This window comes from Jaculus jaculus, chromosome X (genome assembly GCF_020740685.1).
Source record: "Jaculus jaculus isolate mJacJac1 chromosome X, mJacJac1.mat.Y.cur, whole genome shotgun sequence".
Taxonomy (NCBI): Eukaryota; Metazoa; Chordata; class Mammalia; order Rodentia; family Dipodidae; genus Jaculus; species Jaculus jaculus.
In genome coordinates, this window is record NC_059125.1 from 26,221,201 (window position 1) to 26,244,003 (window position 22,803).

The 22,803-nt window shown below is 39.4% G+C and overlaps 1 protein-coding gene across 1 annotated transcript; it reads left to right on the forward strand.

The window, feature by feature from the left end:
- Window positions 1-12,482: 12,482 nt before the first annotated feature.
- On the forward strand, window positions 12,483-13,163 carry LOC123456660 (melanoma-associated antigen B1-like). The gene has a single exon (XM_045140528.1). The coding sequence runs from the start codon at window positions 12,483-12,485 to the stop codon at window positions 13,161-13,163; it is 681 nt and encodes a 226-aa protein (XP_044996463.1).
- The last annotated feature ends 9,640 nt before the right edge of the window (window positions 13,164-22,803 follow it).

The following is a 22,803-nucleotide window of genomic DNA, read 5'->3' on the forward strand; positions in this document are numbered from 1 at the left end:
TCACTGGGTGGATCTTAGGGTCCAGCTTGAAGGTGTGGGTTTGACATTCCTATCTAAAAATATGCAAAGTGCCTGAGTTCCTCCTGGAGTTCCTATGGTTTGCTGTGTGGCTTTTGGCTTTGTGCTTAGGGCTTTTCTCTAATTGGACCCGTGAAAGCAGACCAGCTTTTTCTGTCATTATGGAAATTCCTTTGGATTTTTAAGCTTCAGTAAATCCTTTCCTCCATAACTTTCAGGTCTGAAAGTTCATCTCAGTGACTCCAAAGCTGTCTGCTACAGAAGTTGGTTCCAGGAGTGGGGTGAAAGAATCTGACCATGTGGATTTTGGTCTTTTGGAACTTTTGTTTTGAAGGAATGGACATGGACTTGGTACTTGCAACTAAAGATGCCTTCTGGAGGGGGATAAGCCTAGTATTATAGACTATTAAGATGTGAGTTTGAGAATGCTAAGTGCAAAAAATATTGAACTTAGATACTTAGCTAATGATGTTTCTAAAACAAAATTACCAAGAACTTTGTTAAAACGGCTACTGGCACAAGGGCTGGTTGCATCCAGCTGCCCAGGCCCAGAGATTTTAATCAAAGTTAAGCTTATAATGGACTGATGAGCTTGGGTAAAGATACTGGACTGAGAGATTTAAGATTTTAAGTTGGCAAACCTCAAGCAAGTTAAAATTACAGATGTTGAACTTGGTTTTAGGTTACTGAACCTGTTATTGTCAACACATTAGCAATCTTGTAAAGGATGACCCAACTGTTTTATATTAAAACAATAAATAAGATGCCTAAGGAAAGACTATTAAAAGTACAAACTCTTGGAAAAAATTGACTGGAGAAGTAATCTGCTTTTCAAGGTTACAATTTATTTAGTCCATGAACTAAAAATATGGCTGTGTCATACACACCCAATATTAGTTTTAGAAGCATGAAAAATGAGTAGAGTGGTCATAAAATGTACACAGTCTCAGGAGCCACTGCTGAGATGCAACATGTAGACAGGGAGTGATGATCCTTATGACTGAAAGAGCGTTTGGAAGATGGACCATGGTTTACATGGAGACCAAAAGATGTTTTACATATACCAAGACTGTGCAAAGGCTACCATGGAGTGCACTGTTAGCCTGGGATGGAAGTTTTCCCTGGATACTCTGCCCAGCTGGAGGGGCAGAATTATAAAATTGAGAGACTGCAGTCTCTGGTTGTATTAGACTTAAACTACAAAGGTTTCATGTTTGCTTGATGTTGGTTAATTTTACATTGTTCTAATCTCTCCTTATTATGCCTTATACAAGTTAAAAATGTTTATTCTGTGCCTTAATATGTTAAAAGTATATAACTTTCTTGATTTTACAGGACTCAGAGCTAAGAAAAAATCTTAAGGGACTGGTGGGACTTAGCATTTAAGGCAGTAGCCTACATAGCTAAAGGACACAAGTTTTATTCTCCAAGATCCACATAAGCCAGATGCACAAGGTGGCACATGCTTCTGGAGTTTGTTTGCAGTGACTGAAGGCCTTGGCATGCTTCCTTTCTCTTTCTCTCTATCTATCTCTCTCTCTCTCTCTAATATAAATAAAAATAAAATGTAAATATATTAAAAATCTAATCTCAGTAAAGTCTTGGGACTTTGGAACTATCTTAAGTTGGTAAAGACTGTGGAGACCTTTAAAATTAAACTAAATACAATTTACAATGTGTGATGGTTTTAAATCTGTTGGGGGCCAGAGATATAATGTGATAGTTTGAATAGATGGTCCCCAATATATTTTGTATTTTATTAGTTTCTAGTTTGGATCTATAACCTGGCTGGGAGAGGTGGATCTTAGGGTCCAGCCCTAAGGTATGCTGGAAGATTTGAGATTCTAATCTAAACATATACAAAGTGTGTTAGTTCCTTCTGGAGTTCTTGATGTTTGCCTTGTGGCTTTTGGCTTTGGGCTTGAGGCTTCTCTCTCTCTATGTTTGTACCTGTGAAAGCAGGGCCAGCTTCCTTTGCCATTATGGAACTTGGATCTGCTGGCTTCAATAAATATTCCGTCCTCCATGACTGTGCCTGGTCTGGAAGTTCATCTCAGTGAACCTGGAGCTGTCTGTTACAGACTATGTACTTGGGATTGCAGAAGCCTTACAGACTGGTAAGCCAAATTTGATGGGATATTTTGGTGAAAGTTTAAAAAAGCTAAATGCAGACAGGATTGTGTTGGCTCATGAACTTTCAAAATGGAAGGAAAAACTGCAGAGAACTTTGTTGTAACTGGGCTACTGGCATAAAGGTTGGCTGCATTCTGCTGCATACTTCCAGAAAGTTCAATCAAAGTTAAAATTAAATTAATGGGCTGGTATACTTGGTGGAAGTTATAGAACTGAAAGATGTATGGCTTACATCAGATAAAATCCAAACAAGTTTCACGCTATCAGCACAGGGACTGGTTTTAAGTTACTGATGATGCAATTTTCAAGCATATTACTACTATCAAGGGTGGGTCAACTGCTTTACATTGAAACAATGGAAAAGATGCCTGCGTGTGAAAAACATCCAGCATAGGCAAATGAATAGAAATAAAAACTGTTGAAAGGAGATGACTAAAAGGAAGAATTCTGACGGCTCAAGGTCAAGATTTATTTCCCCCTGGATTAATGATGGACATGTCCTGCTCAACTGGTATTGGTTTGGGGACATGAAAAAAATGCATGGAGTGCTTCATGAAATTCATGTAGTTCCAGAAGCTGCTGCTTAAAAGTGGAATGGGAAGTAAGATTGAAATAAACCCTTTATTGAAGGATAAAAAAAGCCATTTTATGAGGCTGGATAATGTTTTATAGGGGAGATACAAAGCCATTTTGGATATATCAGGACTTTACATAGGCTACCTTAGAGTGTTGGTAGCTCAGGATGAAAGAATTCCCCTAGCTCCTCAGCCCACTTGGAGGGGCAGAAATTGAAAAGAGACTGTCATCATTGATTAACGATGCTGGACTTGGACTGCAGATGTTTGATGTTAGGTGGTGATTGATTTTGTATTGTTGTGCCAAAACCCCTGACCAGGAGACAAGACCCCTGGTCACCCAGGAGTCACCTAGAGGACAACCACAGAAGCCGAGACATTCAAATGTAAAAGCAACAGGTTTCTTTTAATGTCAAGCTTAAGCAGGGACTCAATCCACACAGACCGACGCAGCAGGAGTGGGAGAGAGCCCCGACCTTCTAAAAGTAGGGGTTTATAAAGGAAAACAGTGGGAAGGGGAAAAAGGGGTTACATCACATTGCATCTTTTAAAATGATTGGTTCCAAGAAGGCACGTGCAGGAACATTTCTAGTTGTTCATCTCTGGTCAGCAGACTGCTTGTAGATCCTATCTTTTGCAAGGGGCCGGAGGGCCCCACAGCTAAGTATTTCTGGAATGTCCTGTTGAGCAAGGGAGCATGAGTTACAGAAGCAAAGGTCAGCACTTTAATCAGTTAGTTCCTTATCTTGAGTCGGGCCCGGGATCCTCCTTTGTTCACAATGGTTTGTCCTACAATGGCAGTGTCATTGTTTAATTAGTTACATGTTATTTCTTTTTGGTCTCTCAGTATTACTCCAGTCTCTCCTTATTATGCCTTTTTAGCAACGGAACTGTCTACTCTATGCCATTATATGTTGAAAGTATGTAACTTGTTTTGATTTTGAAGGATTCACAGTTCAGTGACAGTCTTGAATCTCAGAAAAGACTTTGGAAAAATCCTAAAGTGAGTAAAGACTATGGGGAAGTTTGAAGTTGATCTAAGCACAATTTTCTTTGGGAAATAGTCTTGAGTTTATGGGGGGCAGATAAGGAATGTTTTGGTTTAAATGTAAATATATATCCCCCATAGCCTAAGATCTTTTGATTAAGGTTAAGCTTCCTGCTTAAGTCTCCAGCAGCCTGCTGTAGGAGATGTCACTGGGGATAGATTGTGGGGTCCATCCCATAGGTATATTTGGGTACAGATATGAATTTCACTTCAATGGTGTGTGGAGAGCAATTTGAGCTCTGGTTGTTTGCATTTGTGCTGCTGAATGTTGGTGATTTCTCTTTGCTTGCATCTGTAGAAGGATGCCAGCTTCTTCAGCCATTGATAGAACTTCCCCTGGTTCTCTAAGCTTGAAATAAATCCCTTCCTCCCATAAATTGTGGATATTCATCCTAGCAAAATGGAGCTGACTAAAACAAGTACTTAACAAAGAAATAAAAGAAGAAGTGAAGTCTTTAAATTGTTCAGTGGAGTAAAAGCAGTATCGATGTATCAATCTAAAATCCTATACCAATAAAATTACTACATATTATGAGAAACATAATATATCACACTCAGAATTTCCTTTTGAGAAATGTTAAAGAAATTAAGTCCTAGCAAAGGGATAAATAAAATAAAAATTGTTATTTATCTTATAATTGATTCAAATGCAATTTTTAAATATTTTTATTTATTTATTTATTTGACAGAAAAAGAAGGAGAGAGAGAGAGAGAGAATGAATGGACATGCCAGAGTCTCCAGACAGTTAAAACTCCATATGTGTGTGCCCCCTTGTGCATGTGGCAAATGTGGGTCCTGGGGAATCAAATCTATATCCTTTGGCTTTGCAAGCCAGTATCTTAATCACTATGCCATCCCTCCAGCCCCTAACATTTTTTTATCAATTACTTTCTCAATGCTGAGAAAAAAATACCTGGCAAAAGTCAATTTAAAGGAAGAGGGGTTTATTTTAGCTTACAGATCTAAAGGATGGAGTACATCTTTGAGGGAAAAGCATGACAGGAACAGGCACTAGCTAGTCATATTGTCATATCAACAGGGAAGAAGCAGAGGAGGTATTGCATGTGAGGACCAACTATAACAAATAAACTCTCCCTTAGTGACATTTTTCAGCCAACAAGGTTCTGTGTCATTAAGGTCTCATAAGCTTTCAGAAAGGACATGAACATCTAGGAGTATTCTTGCATTCTAAGCATCACATTTGTTTAAACTTTCAACAAGTCATTGGATAATTATAGCATATGGATTAATAAAATTAATGATAGAAATGCCTTAAATATTTATTAAAATATTTGGGCAACCACTGAAAATTTTTGTTTATAGTTGAGACTTTATATTTTATTGTAAAAGTAGGTACCACAGAACCAAAACATTTTTTTACTTTAATAATTTGAAACAATTGTGAACAAGTAAAATTTTATATTCTTAAACCACACCATTTATAATTGCTTTAAAATTTAAGTAATGTAGCCAAGGAGAAGGATCAGTGGATAAATTATTTGCCATGCAAGCACAGGACTGAATAATTTTGGAACCCAAGCACCCACATAAATATTGGATGGGTGTTGAAGCCTACTTTAATCCTTGGAAGGAAGCGATGGGATCCTGAGGCAAACTGGTGCAAGTTCTGGGTTTAAGTGAGAGAATCTACCTCAGTAAATAATATGGTGAATAATCAAAGAAAACACATGACTTCAACCTCAAAGAAAATAGATACTTGAAGAAAGGATTTACAATATAATGAAATAAAAAAGCTTAACTAAATGCCATAGAAAATAATGTATTTCAGTTGGAAAATAAAATAAAAATTCAATGAACATAAAGCAGTATTAAACTAAGTAATTATAACTTCAATATATTTTTTGAGTTAGGGTATCACTGTAGCCCAGGCTGACCTGGAATTCACTCTGTAATCTCTGGGTGGGTGGCCTTGAACTCACAATGACCCTCCAACTTCTGCCTCTCAAATGCTGGCATTAAAGGTATGTACCACCAGACCTGGCTGATAACATCAATAATTTTAGAATATGACTCATATAAATATTTCAATTATTAAACAGTCTTAACACTGAAAACACAGGACAGGCCAAGCTCCATGTTGTTTATAAGTTTTAAAATACAATGAGTCAGATAAGATCAAATGGCTGTATTAATTTCCAATATTATAGACTTCAGAGCAAAAGATATTATCATCAATAAAAAGAAGCAGTACATAATAACAAAACTGTTAATTATCAAAGAATATATTAAGTCCTAAATGAGAATACATATAATAAAAGAGTGACAAAATGTTTGGAATAACTGATAGAATAGAAAGGGCCAATGCACTATTTTTTTAAAAAGTCCCTCTTTCAAAAACTCATAAGAATAGCCAACAGAAAATCAGTTAAGGTATGCTTTATCTCAATATGACTTTCAGTCCACATAATCTAAATTACATGTTCAGACTACGCAAAAAAATGGTTAAAATATACATTTTTTTTAAGTGTGCATGGAATACTTACCAAGTAACATTGGTTTCCTGGAAGCCTCTGCAAGTTGCTCCTGGGCAGCTAAATGGGTCATGAAAAGAAACATTTTGGTTCTTTACAGCTTCATATGAACTTGAGGATTTTGCAGTGTATGTAATGGGCTAGTTGGCTGCTTCTGTATTATAGCTTTTAGTGTCCTTTACTAATATATGCATATTACCTATCCAAGCCCTGCAGCTTTTCCCTTACAGAGTTTCTCCCCTTCCTCTGCCTCAGCACAACTTTATGCTTCTTATCTTCCAGCCCCAGAATCCCATTTCCTTCTCAATACATTGTAGACACCAGTTTGAGCAGTGTCAAATACCAATATTTTTTATGGCTATCTAGCTTTTCTGACTGCTTGAATTAGCTTTGTAAAAATACTAGTTTATTTCCTCTAAAACTGGTGATGAGGCTTTGTATAATTGCAGAACGTGTATTTTATTAATATGAGTATTGCTATGCTTCAAAAGCCTTGCCTAGCCTATAAGTAAGGTATCAGCTCTGTCCCTTCTCAATCATTATAATGACATTATATCACATGCAATTTCAATGCTAATTTTTGGTTATAAAGACACTAGCATACTGGAAAGATGGCTTATTGGTAAAGGTACTTGCCTGCATAGCTGAAGAACTTCTGTTTGAATCCTCCAGAACCCATGTACAGTCAGAAGCAACAGTGACACAGACATGCAATACTACACATGCCTGTAGGGCTCCTTCCCAGTCAGGTAGATAGTGCTGAGGGAAGAACCAGGCCTGCTGGTTCCTCCCTAGGGGTTGAGAAGGATGATGAGCATTGGATGACCCAGACCTCTCCTGGCCACTGAAGAAAAACTACACTGAGTCCGGAGTCTTTTCGATGCAGGAACTCGCAGAAACAACTCACTTTATTGCTATGAGCAGTTGCCTATATCATGTTGGGGATGAAAGTGGGGATTTTAGGATGGGGGAAGAGGTAAGGGCCAATAGTAAACTTTAACTATTGAAATGGTAATTACAATTGCCACTCAGAGGTGGCAGGCCAAAAGTCATTAAATGTCTTGCTGAGTCCTAGCTGGCCAGAGACAGGTCGCCAAACTTTAGCTAGGCTCAGGAAGTTCCACTAGGCCTCATGCCTGGGCCTTTCAGAGCCCAACACATGCCCACAAGTCTGGAGATCATTCACAGTGTCTGAAAGGCCCTGGTATGCCCATTCTCTCTCCTTTCTCTCCCTCTCTCTCTCTCTCAAAAAATAAAATAGAAGAGAAAAAAGACACTAGCCTCATGTTTGAGGTCTCAAAACATAATTTCAAAAATCACTATTAATTCCTTTATGAAATCCTGGATTCACTTGCATGTTTAATTATAGGTAATCTGTTTAAAACAACTTGAACTAATGATTTTGAAGGATTCATAGGCATTTATGTGTTCATCAGTGATTACCTGTCCTCTTCTCCAATGAGAGAGGAGGCAGGGAAGCTGACTGAGAGGTGTAGAGGACAGATAGATGGGAAATAGGGGAGCATGAGAGGCCAAAGAAAGGGTGGGTCATTGAAAAGTAGCACAATGGCAACATTCTGTAATACATGCAATGTGGCAGATATTGGCCATATAGATATACTAAAGCCTTAAAATGTGGCTGGTACAAATGAGGAACTAGTTTTAACTCGAGTCATTTAGAGTTGGATCATGTCACAAGTGCCTTCTATATCCAACAACACAGACATAAGGCTGATGGGTACTCTTCTGGGCCATTGCATTTTGTTATAGCATTACCTTGATTCTTCATCCAAAGTATAAATTAAAAACATGATGTGCTGGAGAGGTGACTCAGTGATTAAGACACTTGCTTGCAAAGCCTAATGACCTTGGTTCAATTCTCCAGCACCCACATAGAGCCAGATATAAGAAGTGGCACATAAATCTGGAGTTGTTTTGCAGTGGGTATAGACCTTGGTGGACCATTCTCATTCTTTCTTTCTCTTTCTTGGCAAATATACAAAAATAAAAAAACTAAAAATATGAAAATGTATGTGAATTAAAGATTTCTATTAATGTTTGATTGGCTTTACCTTAGAATCAGGATATACTTTTGGAGGCAGAGTCATATTCTTCAAAAGAATTCTTGTATGCCATAAATTAGATTGCTGTTTTCAAACTTTATTAGCCTCCCTTTGTTATTGTAACAGACTACCAAACTCCTGTAGCACAAAAGAACTAGGATTTATACTCCTATAATTTGGAAGATCAAGAGAATGCAATCTGATTCACTCGGTTAATACCAATATATTAAAAAGCCTTTTCTTTTTGGAGACTGTATAGGAAAATCCATGTATGTCTTTTCTAGATATTAGGGATCACTATGAGTGTTGATTCATGATCCTTTCCCCTATCTTCCAAACAAGATAGCATCTTCTCTCCTTTCTGTGTTTTGCCTCCATCCTCATATTTCCTTTCCCTATATCTCATCTTCCTGCTTCCATTTTACATAGATGCTTTGATTAGTGCATACACTATCCTCAGATCCTTCCTCAAAGTTTTTTTCCTGCCTTGTAAAGTAAGAAGTTCATGGTTATGTGGCATTAGATACTGGGTATTAAAGCATCTTTGAAGTGTCATTCTTGAGTCTACCACAAAGTTGTAGTTAATATTCTGACTTAAAACTCATTAATAAAGAATATCGTGACATGGCTTTTTAGAGGTGATTTGTTCTATGGTTCTCCCATGTTGAAATTTATCGTATGTGGTCAGCACTCCAAGAAATACCCTAATATAATCATCCTATTCAAGAGATCAAAGAAGGCTCTTTTGGTCACTGCACTGTCATTTAGGAATTACTGTAGAATAAAATAAATAAAGAAAGAAAAGGATAAAGGAAGGAAGGAAGGAAAGAAGAAGAAAAAGCAAAAAGAGATCCTAAGAGTACTGTAAGTGTGGATGCACACTTCATTAAGAGTAGATATCTCTTTTGTTGTGGTGCTGGAAATTGAATCTAGGGCATGATAGGAAAGTATTATGCGCAGATCTGTTCCTCCAGTCTCTCAGTTTTCCTGATCATATCCTTGGTCTGTGTTTTAAGCCAATTGTATTTCAAATGCCCCTGTATTTACTATGTTATAAAATCTTTTCTTTCTTGCTTTCTTTTATTTCTTCTTTCTATATTTCTTTTTTCTTTCTTCTGTGAGTTGGGAGTACACGTGTATGTGTGTGCACGTGCTTGCTGAGGTTAGACAACAATTGGGAGGGGGCTCTGATCAGAAAATATAATGTACTTATATAAAAGTAGTCAAATAGTAAGGTGTTTTTCAACAGACGTAAGTGTTGGATTCTGCTTTCAGTTGGCCATGTTTAGAGCTACCTAATAGATATATCATTCATTTCCTCTGGATTCTGAGGTGTGGCTCACAGACATAAGAATTCAAGGTAGCTCCAAATCTATCTGAGTACTGGTAGTTTGAATGTATGTCCCCAAATAAACTCAAATGTTTTAGTAAAGCTTGCCTCCAGCTGTCTGGCTAGAGGAAGTATCACTGAGGGAAAACTCTGCTTTAAGGTTCCAATAGGACCTGGTCTGATTTCCAGACCAAAAGTATGCAGAGGCTCTTAATTCTGCCTAAGTCCCTGTTGTTTGTGGCACATTTCCTGCTGCTTTGCTGCCTGAGTGTGCTTGGTTGTGGTGCTGGTTAGTTTGAAAGTACTTTATGTTGTATTAGGAGTTTAAAGATTACCAATGAAGACATATAGAGAACTGTTCTCACAAACCACAATCAAGAAGAAAAGATCTATTTTTTTATTGCATCAGGATGATGAGAGATACCAGATATGGTGGTACATATTACCAGTAGTGAAGATTCTGAGGCAGGAGAGTCTCAAATTCTTGGCAAAACTAGAATACAAGATAATCTCCAAGACGGCATGCAATGAACATGGAGGCCATTTCTCAAGATGAGAAAAAGGGAAGAGGCAGGAGAAAAGGAGGTGTGAATGAGAAGGGCCTGTAGTGTAGATGAGGAAAGAAGATGGCATATAAAAGGAAAAGAAAGTGATTATTCAAGACCCCAGTTACAAAAGAATGCTGCCTTAAAAGTACATTGTTGGGAAGTCTCAGGCATGGACACAGGAAAGAAAACTTCTGTGTCTTATTTCCTATTGAGAACACTAAACAAAATGAGGTACTAGGTCTGAGACACTTTGACTTCCCCAAGATGGAAACATCCATGCCTCATGTACAATCAAGGGAAGAAATTTCTGAGAACTTCTCTCTCCCGGAACAAAAAAGGACTAGCAAAGGTACACATCCGGATTCCACGTAAAGAACCTGAGCCCCATAAATATGGGCTAACGGAAGTGGGCGTCCCTGACTTCCGGTGTGGCTGCCTGAGGTGGAGGCGTTAGATCTTAGAGGTGGCTGACCCGTGGTCCTTCAGGTGAGGTGAGACACTTTCCCAGGGTGTCCTCGGGTGCCTTGAGGGATACTCTAAGTGTAATGTAACTTCCCCAAAGCCACTGTGGGTCCCCCAACAGAATCCCTGGGCTCCCTGTGACTTGGTAGCCTCATGGTTGCTACCATGAGTCCCGGATGAGGCCGTCATGGCGGGAGGCTGGCAGGTCCCTTTGAGACGACCTCACGCACCCTGTGGTCTTTGAAGTGAGGTGCGAGACCTTCTCAAGGTCCTCGGGTGCCTTGAGCGGTAAACTAAGTGAAATGTAACTCCTCCAAACCCGCTGTGGGTCCCCAACACAATCCTTGGGCTCCCTAAGACCTGGTAGCCACATGGTCGATATTGCGGCACTCATCTCCAGAGTTCCCGGATGTAGCCGTCATAGCCGAGGCGGGCAGGTCCCTTTGAGACGACCTCACACACCCTGTGGTCCTGGAAGTGAGGTGTGAAACCTTCTCAGGGTCCTCGGGTGCCTTGAGTGGTAAACTAAGTGAAATGTAACTCCCCCAAACCCGCTGTGGGTCCCCCAGCACACATGGGCGCTACCACCGGGCTCATCTACAGATTTCCCGGATGAGGCCGTCATGGCCGGAGCCTGGCAGGTCCCTTTGAGACCGCCTCATGCACCCTGTGGTCCTTGAAGTGAGGTGTGAAACCTTCCCAAGGGTCCTCGGGTGCCTTGAGCAGTAAACTAAGTGAAATGTAACTCTCCCAAACCTGCTGTGGGTCCCCCATCACACATGGATGCTACCACCAGGCTCATCTACAGAGTTCCTGGATGTGGCCATCATGGCTGGAAGCCTGCCAGGTTCCTTTGAGGCCTTGTTGTTTGCGCTCCCATTTCAAGGAATGGAGGCTTTGGGGGTGGAGGCAGTGGAAGACTAAGACTGAGGCAAAAGGGGAGTTTTCAGGCCCATCTGAGCTAGAGGGGAGGCAGTCCAGAAGAGAGGACGTACACAATGGTGCCCCAGTATGGTGGCCTAGCTAGGTCAAGGCAGAACTAAATAGTGAGGTGTTATTTCACTGAGGTCCTGGGGAAAGTGGGAAATTTATAAAGGTGCCCAACAGCATTCTTAGAGGGGAGTACATATTGGGAGGGACCATAAAGGGCCTGGTCATTAAGCCTAATAACCCTGTGTGTCCCTGAGTGCGGTCCTGTGGGTGAAGTTCTCCTTCATTCCCTCCCCCTGTGTGGTGGGAGGGTAGAACACACTGTTGACTTCAGATAAGCAGAGGGAAGCAGGGATTTCCAACTGGGAAAACCTGTCTATGGTACACACAGTATAGTCCCATAAAGTTGCTCTCCAGGAAAGCAGATGAAGGTATCTCTATACAATTGGAACGTGCTCTCTACTTGGTTTTGGTATTCTGCTCACAAGTTGTCATTCTCTCCCTTCCAGATTCCTGTCTTGCAAGCTGTCCTGTCCACTGCCCCTTCACAGTCATCATGCCTAAGGGTCTAAAGAGTAAGGGCCACTCCCGTGGTGGCAAACACCAGTCAGCTCGTGGTGAGCACCAGAGTCTCCAGAGAGCTCAGCCCTCTTCAGAGAGGCCAGCAGCAGTCCCTCCTCCTGCTGCCCAGGGTAATCCCCTTGCTTTCCTTTATGCCTGCCCTTCCCAGTGGTCTGCATCCCCTGGGCCTCCTGATACAGCTCTGCTGTGGGTAATAAGGGTTCTTCTTTTGTAGGTGCTTCTGGGGAAGGTTCAAGAACGTCCTGGGGAGCAGCCTCCACTCTGGATCCATGGAAAGATCCTCTCACTGAGAAGACAAGCATGCTGCTGCACTTCTTGTTGGACAAATATGAGAAGATGGAGCCCATCTTGCGGGTGGATTTGCAGAAGGTGGTACGTAAGAAGTACAAGGCGCAATTCCCTGACATCCTTAAGAGAGCTTCCACACAGCTCAACCTGGTGTATGGCCTGGAGATGAAGAAAGGGGGTCCTAAGTGTCACTCCTATATTCTTGAAAGCAAGGTGGGCCCATCCACTGAGAACAATCTGTGTGGTATCAAAGAGTTCTCAAAGAAGGGTCTGCTGATGACCCTCCTGAGTGTTATCTTTATGAAGGGCAACCATGCCACTGAAGACGAGGTCTGGGAATTTTTAAATGTGCTGGGGATACAGGCTGGGAAGAAGAACATCATCTTTGTGGAGCCCCGTAATCTCATCCTCACAGAGTTGGTGGAGGCAAATTACCTGGAGTACCATCAGGTGCCAGGCAATGATTCCCCATGTTTTGAGTTCCTGTGGGGTCCCAGAGCCCATGCAGAAACTACTAAGATGAAGGTTCTGGAATTTTTATCTCAGATCACTGGTACCACTCCTAGTGCCTTCCCCAGTCTCAATGAGGAGGCTCTTAGGGAAAAGGCAGAGAGAGCAGAAAAAAGAGCTGCTGCTAGAGCTGGCCGTTCTCCCAAGACCAGGGCTAATGTAAGATTCAAGATGACTGACTAGTCCACACTTTGTAGTTCATGGTCAGTCAGCCTTCTAAGTGAGAGAGATTTTTTTGTTGTTTATTTTGACATAGACCTTACATGCATATGGCACTTTGGGCTACAATGGAGCAGATTATTTGTATCTGTTTTCTGTGTTGCCTTGCTAATGTTTCTCTGTTTGAAAATTATTTACATTCATATCTTTTTGTTTCACCATAGACTTTTATTACTGCATGTGTGCCTTGTTATTTTAAAACAAACTGGAAAACCTTCTCTACTTTGTGACTAGAGTGTATAATTGCTACTGGAAATGATGTTTTCATGGAAATATTTCATGACACAAGGTTGAATCAAAACAAAAGTGGTTAATTCATGCGTGCTTGTATCCTTCTTGCCTAAGTTTTCAATTTCAGTTTAAATAAAGTTCTGTTTGATTCCTTTGTTCAGTGTGTATAAGTGTTGCAGTTGGGTTTGAATAGCTGGTAGAAATCACCTGACCAAGAGCAGCTTGTGAGAAAAAGAGGTTTATTTTGGCTTACAGGCTCGAAGGGAAGCTCCACGAATGCAGGGAAAACGACATGGACATCACCCCCTGGCCAACATAAGGTGGGCCATAGTAACAGGAGAGTGTGCCAAACACTGGCATGAGGACACTGGCTGTAACACCCATAAGTCCTCCCCCAACAATACACTCCCTCCAGGAGGTGTTAATTCCCAAATCTCCATCAACTGGGAATGTCAGAACACCTAAGTATCCAGAACACCTAAGTTTATGTGGGACACCTGAATCAAACCACCACAATAAGTATGTGCAATGTATTCATCATCTTATAATTTTTATAACAGCAAATTATTTTTCCTTACAAAGTATATGTGTATCTGCCTTTTGTACATCCTATCTGACTACCAGTGGAGGAGAAAAATAGTTGCCAAATTCAATGTCATGATCTAATTGGCAAAATCTCTTTACTTTCACTTGTTAAGCAGCACTTTGTGTGATGTATGCCCATGGACTGATTTATTCTCTAATGCATGCTTGAAGTAAAATATTTGAGGGGATCTTTTATCCATCTCAGTCAAAGTCATACTAGTAAGAACTTCCATTCATTATAGACCTGATCTTCACCCATCACTGTGTCATGTAATGGTCATACATTGCTTGGATAAGATGTAAATTCTAGACCTTATTAGATATACTTTGCACAAAACATGCAAATAGCTTCAGTTCACAAGCCTGCCACATGACAGGCCTGGACTCAATCCTGGTTTCAAATTCCTAGGACTTGAGATCACAGTGTCATATTCTTCTAAAGTGAGGCACAAGTGAATGAAGGTGACATGGGATTCTGCCATGGGAATCATGCACATAAGAAAATAGAGAAACACAACCTGATATTACATTGGATGGAAGCAAAACATGATGAAGTCTAGTTTTCTGTAATTGTTTTCAGTAATAGGTTTGGAAATATGAAGCATAATAAAACTTTCCTACAGTAAAGGGAAAAAAAAACAGAAATAAAGTGTTTAGGAATTACACTGTATATTTAGAGTGCTTTTCACTTAGCATGAATGGGACATGTCCTCCATGGAGGGCCAGGTGATAGTGCTTGCTGGCTAGACAAAGATATTGGTCCTACTTACTGAAGTTTTGAGCCCATGAACAGTTACACCAGCAAGATACTAAATGTCTTTTTGTAACTTAAGGGAAAGTGAAAAGGCAGTGAGGATGAGTGTGTTTCTTATGAAAACAATTTCCTGTCCTGGAGACGGGTTGTTAAAAAGCTGTGATAAATGTATAATATAAATGTCATGCATGGTGGCAACCACTGGTACTCCCTGGACAATAGCAAATAAGTGTAATTTTTGAAAGGTAAGTGCATGGTTGGCACTACCCATTCATCAATTAGACTGAAGATATAATTCACCTATGTCATGGGGATATCAAAGAGCAGTGAAAATAATGTATCACTAGTTTTTAAGTATTCTTCTGTCTCATTGAATTTACTTTTCAAAAAATCTTTATAACACTCCCTCCTTTTTACTCTATTTTTAATTTTTTAAAGATTATTTATTTATTTATTTGAGAGTGACAGAGAGAGAAAGAGACACATAGAGAGCGAGAGAGAGACTGGGCGCTCCAGAGCTTTAAGCCACTGCAAACGAACTCCAGATGCATGTACCCCCTTGTGCATCTGGCTAACGTGGGTCCTGGGGAATCGAGCTTCGAACTGGGGTCCTTAGACTTAACAGGCAAGCGTTTAACCGCTATGCCATCTCTCCAGCCCTATTTTTAATTTTTATTAGGCTTGCTGGTCCACCCATTGTTCCTCCTCCTGACTGTTTTTCTCTCTCTTTCTCTCTGTTTTTTCTGTGTATCACAGGCATCATTTTATAATTGATGATTTATTTATGAAAACTCAACAGAGACTATGGGTTTTCCAGGGCCTTTTGCCACTGCCAACAACTACAGATGGATGTGCCCCTTTGTGTGAGTGTAGGTTTATGTGGTATTGAGGAACTGAACCTGAGCCAACAGGCTTTGCAGGCAAACACCTTTAACTACTGTGCTTCCTCTTTCTCTCTCTCTCCCTCTCAATCTCTGTCTGAATCTCTCTCTCTGTCTTTCCCAAGTGCTGCTATTACGCCATAGATGATGAGCAAAGTAACATATGCTTTGAGTTTCATAACGTATCACAAAGACCTCATTATGAAAGAAACGTCAATTCATGCAGTGATTTAACTACATATGTATATTTTATAATAGTGTATTACATATTCTCTACTTCCTATTGTCTAAAAGGCAAACAAAAAATGGAAACTAAACTTCTGAGTGAGAAGTGGTTATTTTTAAAAATATTTTTTTGTTCATATTTATTTATTTAGTTGAGAGTGACACAGAGAGAAAGAGGCAGATAGAGAGACAGAAAGAGTGGGCACTCCAGGGCCTCCAGCCACTGCAAACGAACTCCAGATGCATGCTCCCCCTTGTGCATCTGGATAACGTGGGTCCTGGGGAATCAAGCCTTGAACCAGGGTCCTTAGGCTTCACAGTCAAGTGCTTAACCACTAAGCCATCTCTCCAGCCCAGAAATGGTTATTTTACCAGTTTCAGTTAATCCTTTGAAATGCTCATTACAAGGTTTCCAAGCAGAACTCAGCTCTACATTCATTCCAAATGCTGAAACTGTCAATCACATTCATTTATTCCTATATGTTAAGGAAAATTAAAAACAATAGAAATAAAATTACCATATGATAGCAATTCATTTGATATATGCTATTTCCTTATTCATTTTCATGTATTATATTTAAATATTACTTGACACTGAACTTTATCAGATGCACATCACAAATGAAGCATTTTGATTTCTCAAGTTAAGAAGGATGTTGATACAGCTTGAATAGACTCCTCATAGACCCCACTATATTTTTGTCGTCCCAGGTAGTGCCAAACCTTCCATCTTGTAATTTGTTTTTCCAATCATCACTCCAAAACGACTTCACTGTATTAAAAGGACCTTGTACTACAATAGTGTGAAATACCCAGATGGAGTCATTATAATATAGAATTATGTAATGTTCATGGGCAAACATGATATTCAGTAGCAAATCTGTAATCTTTCTATGCAGTGTCTACTAAAATGAGAAGATCTAGAGTTTTCTTTCTGTGTGATTTTCTTCTGCCTGCCTTTACCCCCATTGAAGGGAGTCCATGCAAAAGAAAGTTCTAGCCCTACAGAAGGCTACTTCTGGACAGTTAAGTAAAGGAGTCAGTGTATTTCTTTCTGAAAGTCCAGCTGTCCTTAACCTTAGCCTGGTATTAAACAATCCTTCATTTCCCAAGACTAAGAGCCTATCTCTACAAGGGATGCTCCTCAGCTGTTTGAAAGTAAATGAGAAGGTGGCTATCAGTTCTTTATTGAAGAGAATAAAGGCAACATGAAGACCTCATAAATTAGGGTTCTGGTATCAAATGCCCTAAAATGCAGGGATCAGTGAAAGGTCAACGTCTGTCAATTTTGAGACTTCAGGGGCCTCAGATAGAGGAAAAATTGATAATGGCACTAATCCTTTAAGATTATCAGCAATATAAGATCCTTTGACTAAGTTTAGAACCTTTGCTCATTAGCATGGGAGCCTAATTTTATGATATATATCTGGATAAGGACAAAGAAATAATAATGAGACTTGCATAATCTGAAACAGAGGGGCAACAAAAATAAGTTTTAACTGCTCTCTGATTGGATTTGAGGCCAATGTCATTGGAGGGAATTCTTGCTTAGTACTGCAAATGTAGTCCAAAGCCTATGGCTGAGATGTCATAACCCCTAAGGGAGAAATTACTACTGTTGTTTGACAAAGTTGGTATATTGTGCTCTTCAAACTGCACTCAAAGTATTGAAGTCTATTCATGTGTATTAATACTACTCTCACTCTGTCGGAGAAACTTCTTTTGCTGATGGTCGTTACCACTTGGGAGACATGAATCTGGACAAAATGCTAATAATATGTGAGAGTCAAGTGCTCAGTGCTTAAAGAGACCTGCCTACCACCCCCTAAGACTCAGGGAACATTGCAGAAGAGGAAGTAGAAAGAATGTAAAAGAGGCTAGGGAGATGGCTTACTGGTTACAGTACTAGCCTGCAAACCCTAAGGACTTGAGTCCAACTCCCCAGTACTCACATAAAGCCAGATGTACAAAGTGGCATATTCACCTGGATTTTCCCTGGAACACCCATCATCCATTCTCTCTCTATCTCTCCCTCTCTCAGCTTGCAAATAAATGAGTGAATAAATGCAAAATTCAGGGAATGAAGAAGAGTGAACATTGCATACATGATCTCTCAGAAGCTGTCCTTACCATGTATCCAGCAGCATTTGAAGACAAAGCAAAATTCCTTCTCACTCCAATTGTCAAGCTGAGGAACTCAAGGACTGAACGTTGCACTGAAATTGTAGCCTCATATCTGGTTCTGGGAACCAGGCTAGATTCCCTAAGATAGGAAACCAATAGTCTCCAGAGAGAACCACCACTTCTCTTTAGCTCAGAAGAGTGGGTCTACATATCAATAAGTCTCCCTTTTAATCCAAACTGCCCTAAGGTTTGGTTGGAGAATCTGTTTTATCTTACAGATGGTGGAGAATACTGCAGAGAGTCAGGATACATCAATACATCAAGAATAGAGAGCCAGCTGCATACCAGCTGGTCACTTCCACTACATCTTCTGGGGCCCAGAAACATCAACATGAGTACTTCCTTCATTACTGTCCTGAAAACCAAATCCAGGGAGATGGCGACAGACACTGGGGCCACTCAAACCTCATCAATAGAGAGATCCAGAGGTTACAGAGACAGAAACACTAAATCAGTTCTTTAACTTGCCCACCAAAGCTCAGGAAACATTGTGGAAGAAGGGATGGAAAGATTATGACAGCCTCAGATTTGGTGGGAATTTCCTGAGGCACAATCTACCATACAACCCCCCCCACACACAGAGACTAAATGAAGCCTTTATGACCACATGATGAATACTGATAACCCCACAAAGGAGGACCCTCAGTAGTATGGGGGCAAGGGAGAGCAGATATAAGAGTATGACCTTTTTATAAAATAAATTCAATAAGTAAATTTCAAAAAAAAATCTCTCTTCTGCATTAAGTAGACAACACGCAGTTGGGTTCAGATCAGGCAATGTCTCTATCTTACCAAGTGGTCTCTGGGAGTTAGCAGCTAGATCTTTAGGGGCTACTGTTCTAGGAATATTCTTTGTGAACATTCTGAGTGAATGTTGAGGGCAGCATCCAACCCATAATAGTGAATTATGGTAGTTTGAATAGATAGTCCCCAATATATTCAGTGTTTTATTAGTTTGTAGTTTGCATCAGCAGCAACCTGGCTGGAAGTGATGTCACTGGGTGGATCTTGAGGTCCATCCCTAAGAGGTACTGGTGGTATTGAAATTACAATCTAAAGATATGTGAAGTAACTGGTTCCACCTGGAGTTCCTGAAGTGTGCTGTGTGGCTTTTGGCTTGTGGCTCTTGCTCTCTGCTTGGACCTGTGAAAGCAGGCCAGCACCCAAGGCAAACTTTGGAGATTTCAGCAGACTTAATGTGGAGAGAGGTGGAAATGGGAGAGTTTACCTGAAAGCTCATGGAACTGCTAGCCTGGGAAATACACTGATGAACAACAGGAATAAGAATCCCTAAATCCTGCATCAACATGATGGATGCAAAAGGATATTCAAGCTCATAAAATCTGAATGCAAGCAAGAAAAGCTCAATTCATAGAAAACAATGTGTACTATGAGCCAAATTTATTCAAAAGAAATACAGAAAGTAACTGTGTATGGTTAGAGAAAAAAAGTTAAAGAAAATATAACAGTTTTAAACAAATATGTTACCAATCCTGGTGCATACTATTTCATGAAACATTTTCAGATGTTAAGGCCAAATTGTAAAAATTGTGGATGGTGCCAATACCTTGACTATTATAAGATTAGGCATCTGGACAAAATCACAACCAAAATCTAAAGTTCAGTCATATTATATGTCATATGAGCATAACAAGCTCAACATCTACAGAATACACAATCCTACTCAGTACTGTAGGAAGAATTTTCCAAAATATATAATATTATGAAGCCTCAATGATAATTAAACAGGGAAAAATGGAGCATATGTGTGCAGTCTTCTGAAATATCAGTGAAATAAATCTAGAAATTAACAGTAATTGAAACTACCAAACACATACATATTGAACACTTAGGGGATTCCTTGGAGAAATCAGGGAAGAATTATTTTTTAAATTACAGAAATCAATTGAAAATGGAAATAAAACTTATAATTCATGGGCAAAAGCCTAATGCAGTTTTAAAAAATGATATTTTTAACTTTGATAGCCTATATTGGAAATTAAAAAAAAATCAATAATTAAAGTAATGGTGCATCTCAAGGCATTATAAAGTCAAGATAAAAAGTAATATAATGATAACAAGGATTACATTCAATATTAGAAAATATATATATATATAATACAAAAATAAAATATTGATGGTAGAAAGTTGTTTCTTTTCTGTGGTAAATGAGATGGACAAACAATTGGCCATTCTGACCCAAAGAAAGAACAAAAATGCAAATTAATATACATATAGATGTAAAACTAAATATTATGATATACTAATGATTATTAAATGATCACTGAGGTGTATTTCTAACACATATTCTATTAAATTGGAAAGTGTACAATAAATGGATAAACTTTTGATACATATTACATGGCATGTTGAATCAAAAGGATGGAGTTAGACTCTCCTCTATGGAACTATAAGTCAACTTATAACTGCTTTCCATTCATAAGCTGCTTATGGTTGGGTATTTATTCAAATAAAAGAAAATAATTGACAAAAAATTACAGAGATGTGGGGCTATTTTGTGAAAAACCTGGTTATTTGGTTCTTTGCCTTTGGAAACTGGTTCGTGGGAGAAGTGTGGAGAGATTTGGAATGTTGGATGACAAAATCCTTACAATGTAGTTAGCAGAGGTTAATGGGCCATTCCAGTGGGAGTTTGGGAAGATCAGAAAGCTGTGACAAATATGGGTTCCAGAGGTACAGCTCATGAGGTCTTATAGGGAAACAAGGACTTTATTAGGATCTGAGACACAGAAGGTTCATGTGATAATTTGGCAAAAAAAATCTAGGTGCATCTTACCTTAAAAGTTGAGTGAAGCTGAATACAAATGTAATTGACTAAGTGTTCCGCAGAGGAAATTTCAATTCAGAATGGTATTGAGTCTGTGGCATGGTTTGTTTTAGCCATTGTTTTGTTGTTTGTTGTTTTCATATCTATAGTACAAGAAAACAAAACAAGGAACAGAAAGATAAGTAAAAAAAAAAATGGCACTGTAAGAAATGGGAGGAAATTTAAAGAAATATAAGCAAATTCAAAATCTTTGTACAGAAACTGCTGCTACCTAGGCTGTTATTGTTAATGTGATTAACACCACTAAATATTAAAGCAATTGCTCTTCACTGGACAATAGGAAGGATGTCTTGAGGGTCACACCCAAACCCTTGAAGGCTCCGGTGGTAAAAAAAAAAAAAAAAAATAAATAAATAATAAATAAATAAATAAAATAAATAAATAAATAAATAAATAAAAAGGATAAGGTCTGAAGTAAGAATGCAGGAGTTTCCTCTAATGATAACATATAAAGGTTGCTACTACAACTGTGTTCCATGGCACCAGGCTTCACTGTGATCTCAGCAGGCATGCCAACATGATAGTCAATTTAAAATTTTTTTTTCTATTTTATTTATTTACTTGATAGGGACAGACAGAGAGAGAATGAGGCTGAGAGAGAGAGAGAGAGAGAAAGAGAGAGAGAGAGTGAGAGAGAGAATGGGTGCACCAGGGCCTCCAGCCACTGCAAACGAACTCCAGACGTGTGTGCCACCTTGTGCATCTGGCTCACGTGGGTCCTGGGGAATCGAGCCTCGAACCAGGGTCCTTAGGCTGCACAGGCAAGCACTTAACCAATAAGCCATCTCTCCAGCTCATGATACTCATTTTGACAGAATTTAAAGTGTGACACATAGGTTTCATGGAGGAACTAAGACTAAGCAATGTGAGGCACGGTCAGACCCTCTGAATACAGGCCACGAAAGACCATTCAGTAAAGTGGTAAAGGTGGATCATATGTACTCTGGAGAGTCCATGATTTTCACATTGGCAGAACTGTGGAAAATCCTTGAGTGAATCCTGTGGGAATGTAGTGGATGCCACCAAGGAGAAGGTCTATAGGTGGCAAAAATGAAGTGGGAGTTTTACCCAGTTCATTTGCAATAACAAGATTTCATCAGGAGTCCTAGATACCAAACATGGAGCTGAAGGATTTGATCTTGACCTACTAGATTTCAATTCTGTTTTGGTCCAATATTTACTTGCTATACCTTATTTCCTTCCTTGTTTGAATGGGTATATTTACACTGTGGAGAGGTATATGAATTGCATAATATGTACATTATGTTTTAATTTTAAAGGGCTCTCCATTAATAGACTGCCTTGAGTCTCAGAGAATTTTGACACTTGATTTTTGGATACTGTTGATACCAGGAAAGATTATATGGATGTTACCAGCTGTATTCATTGCATTCTGTATGATGTTATGGCCATGGAGCCCATGTTAGGGTCATAATGTGGTTGTTTAAATATTAAATGTCTCCAATAGGCTCATGTGTTTGAATACTTACTCCACTGCTGGTGCTACTGTTCTGGATAGATATGGAACTATCAGAAGGTGGAGCTTTTTTAGAGGAAGTGTGCCACTGTGGAAGACATATGTGGTTATAGCGGGGACCAATGTTCTGAACTCTCTCTCTTTAAACATCAATAATTCAGGTGTGTATGAGAAACTGAGACTCTGTTTCAAAAAGGAAAACAAAAATGATCAAATCATAGGAAAACATGAAAGAAAACAAATCAAAGTGTGTGCCTTTTAACCCATCAATGTAAAACTGAGGCAGGAGGACCCTGAAATACAGGTAAGCCTATTGCCTGATTATTCTGCACATGGAGACCTTTGCCTAGGAATTTAAAAAATGGAGGAATGGAAGGGAGAGTACAGGAGAAAAATTTATTGATTAAAGGTCCCAAATC

Coding starts and splice junctions, on each gene's coding strand:
- LOC123456660 (XM_045140528.1), top strand. CDS start 12,483: ATGCTGCTGCACTTCTTGTTGGACAAATATGAGAAGATGGAGCCCATC.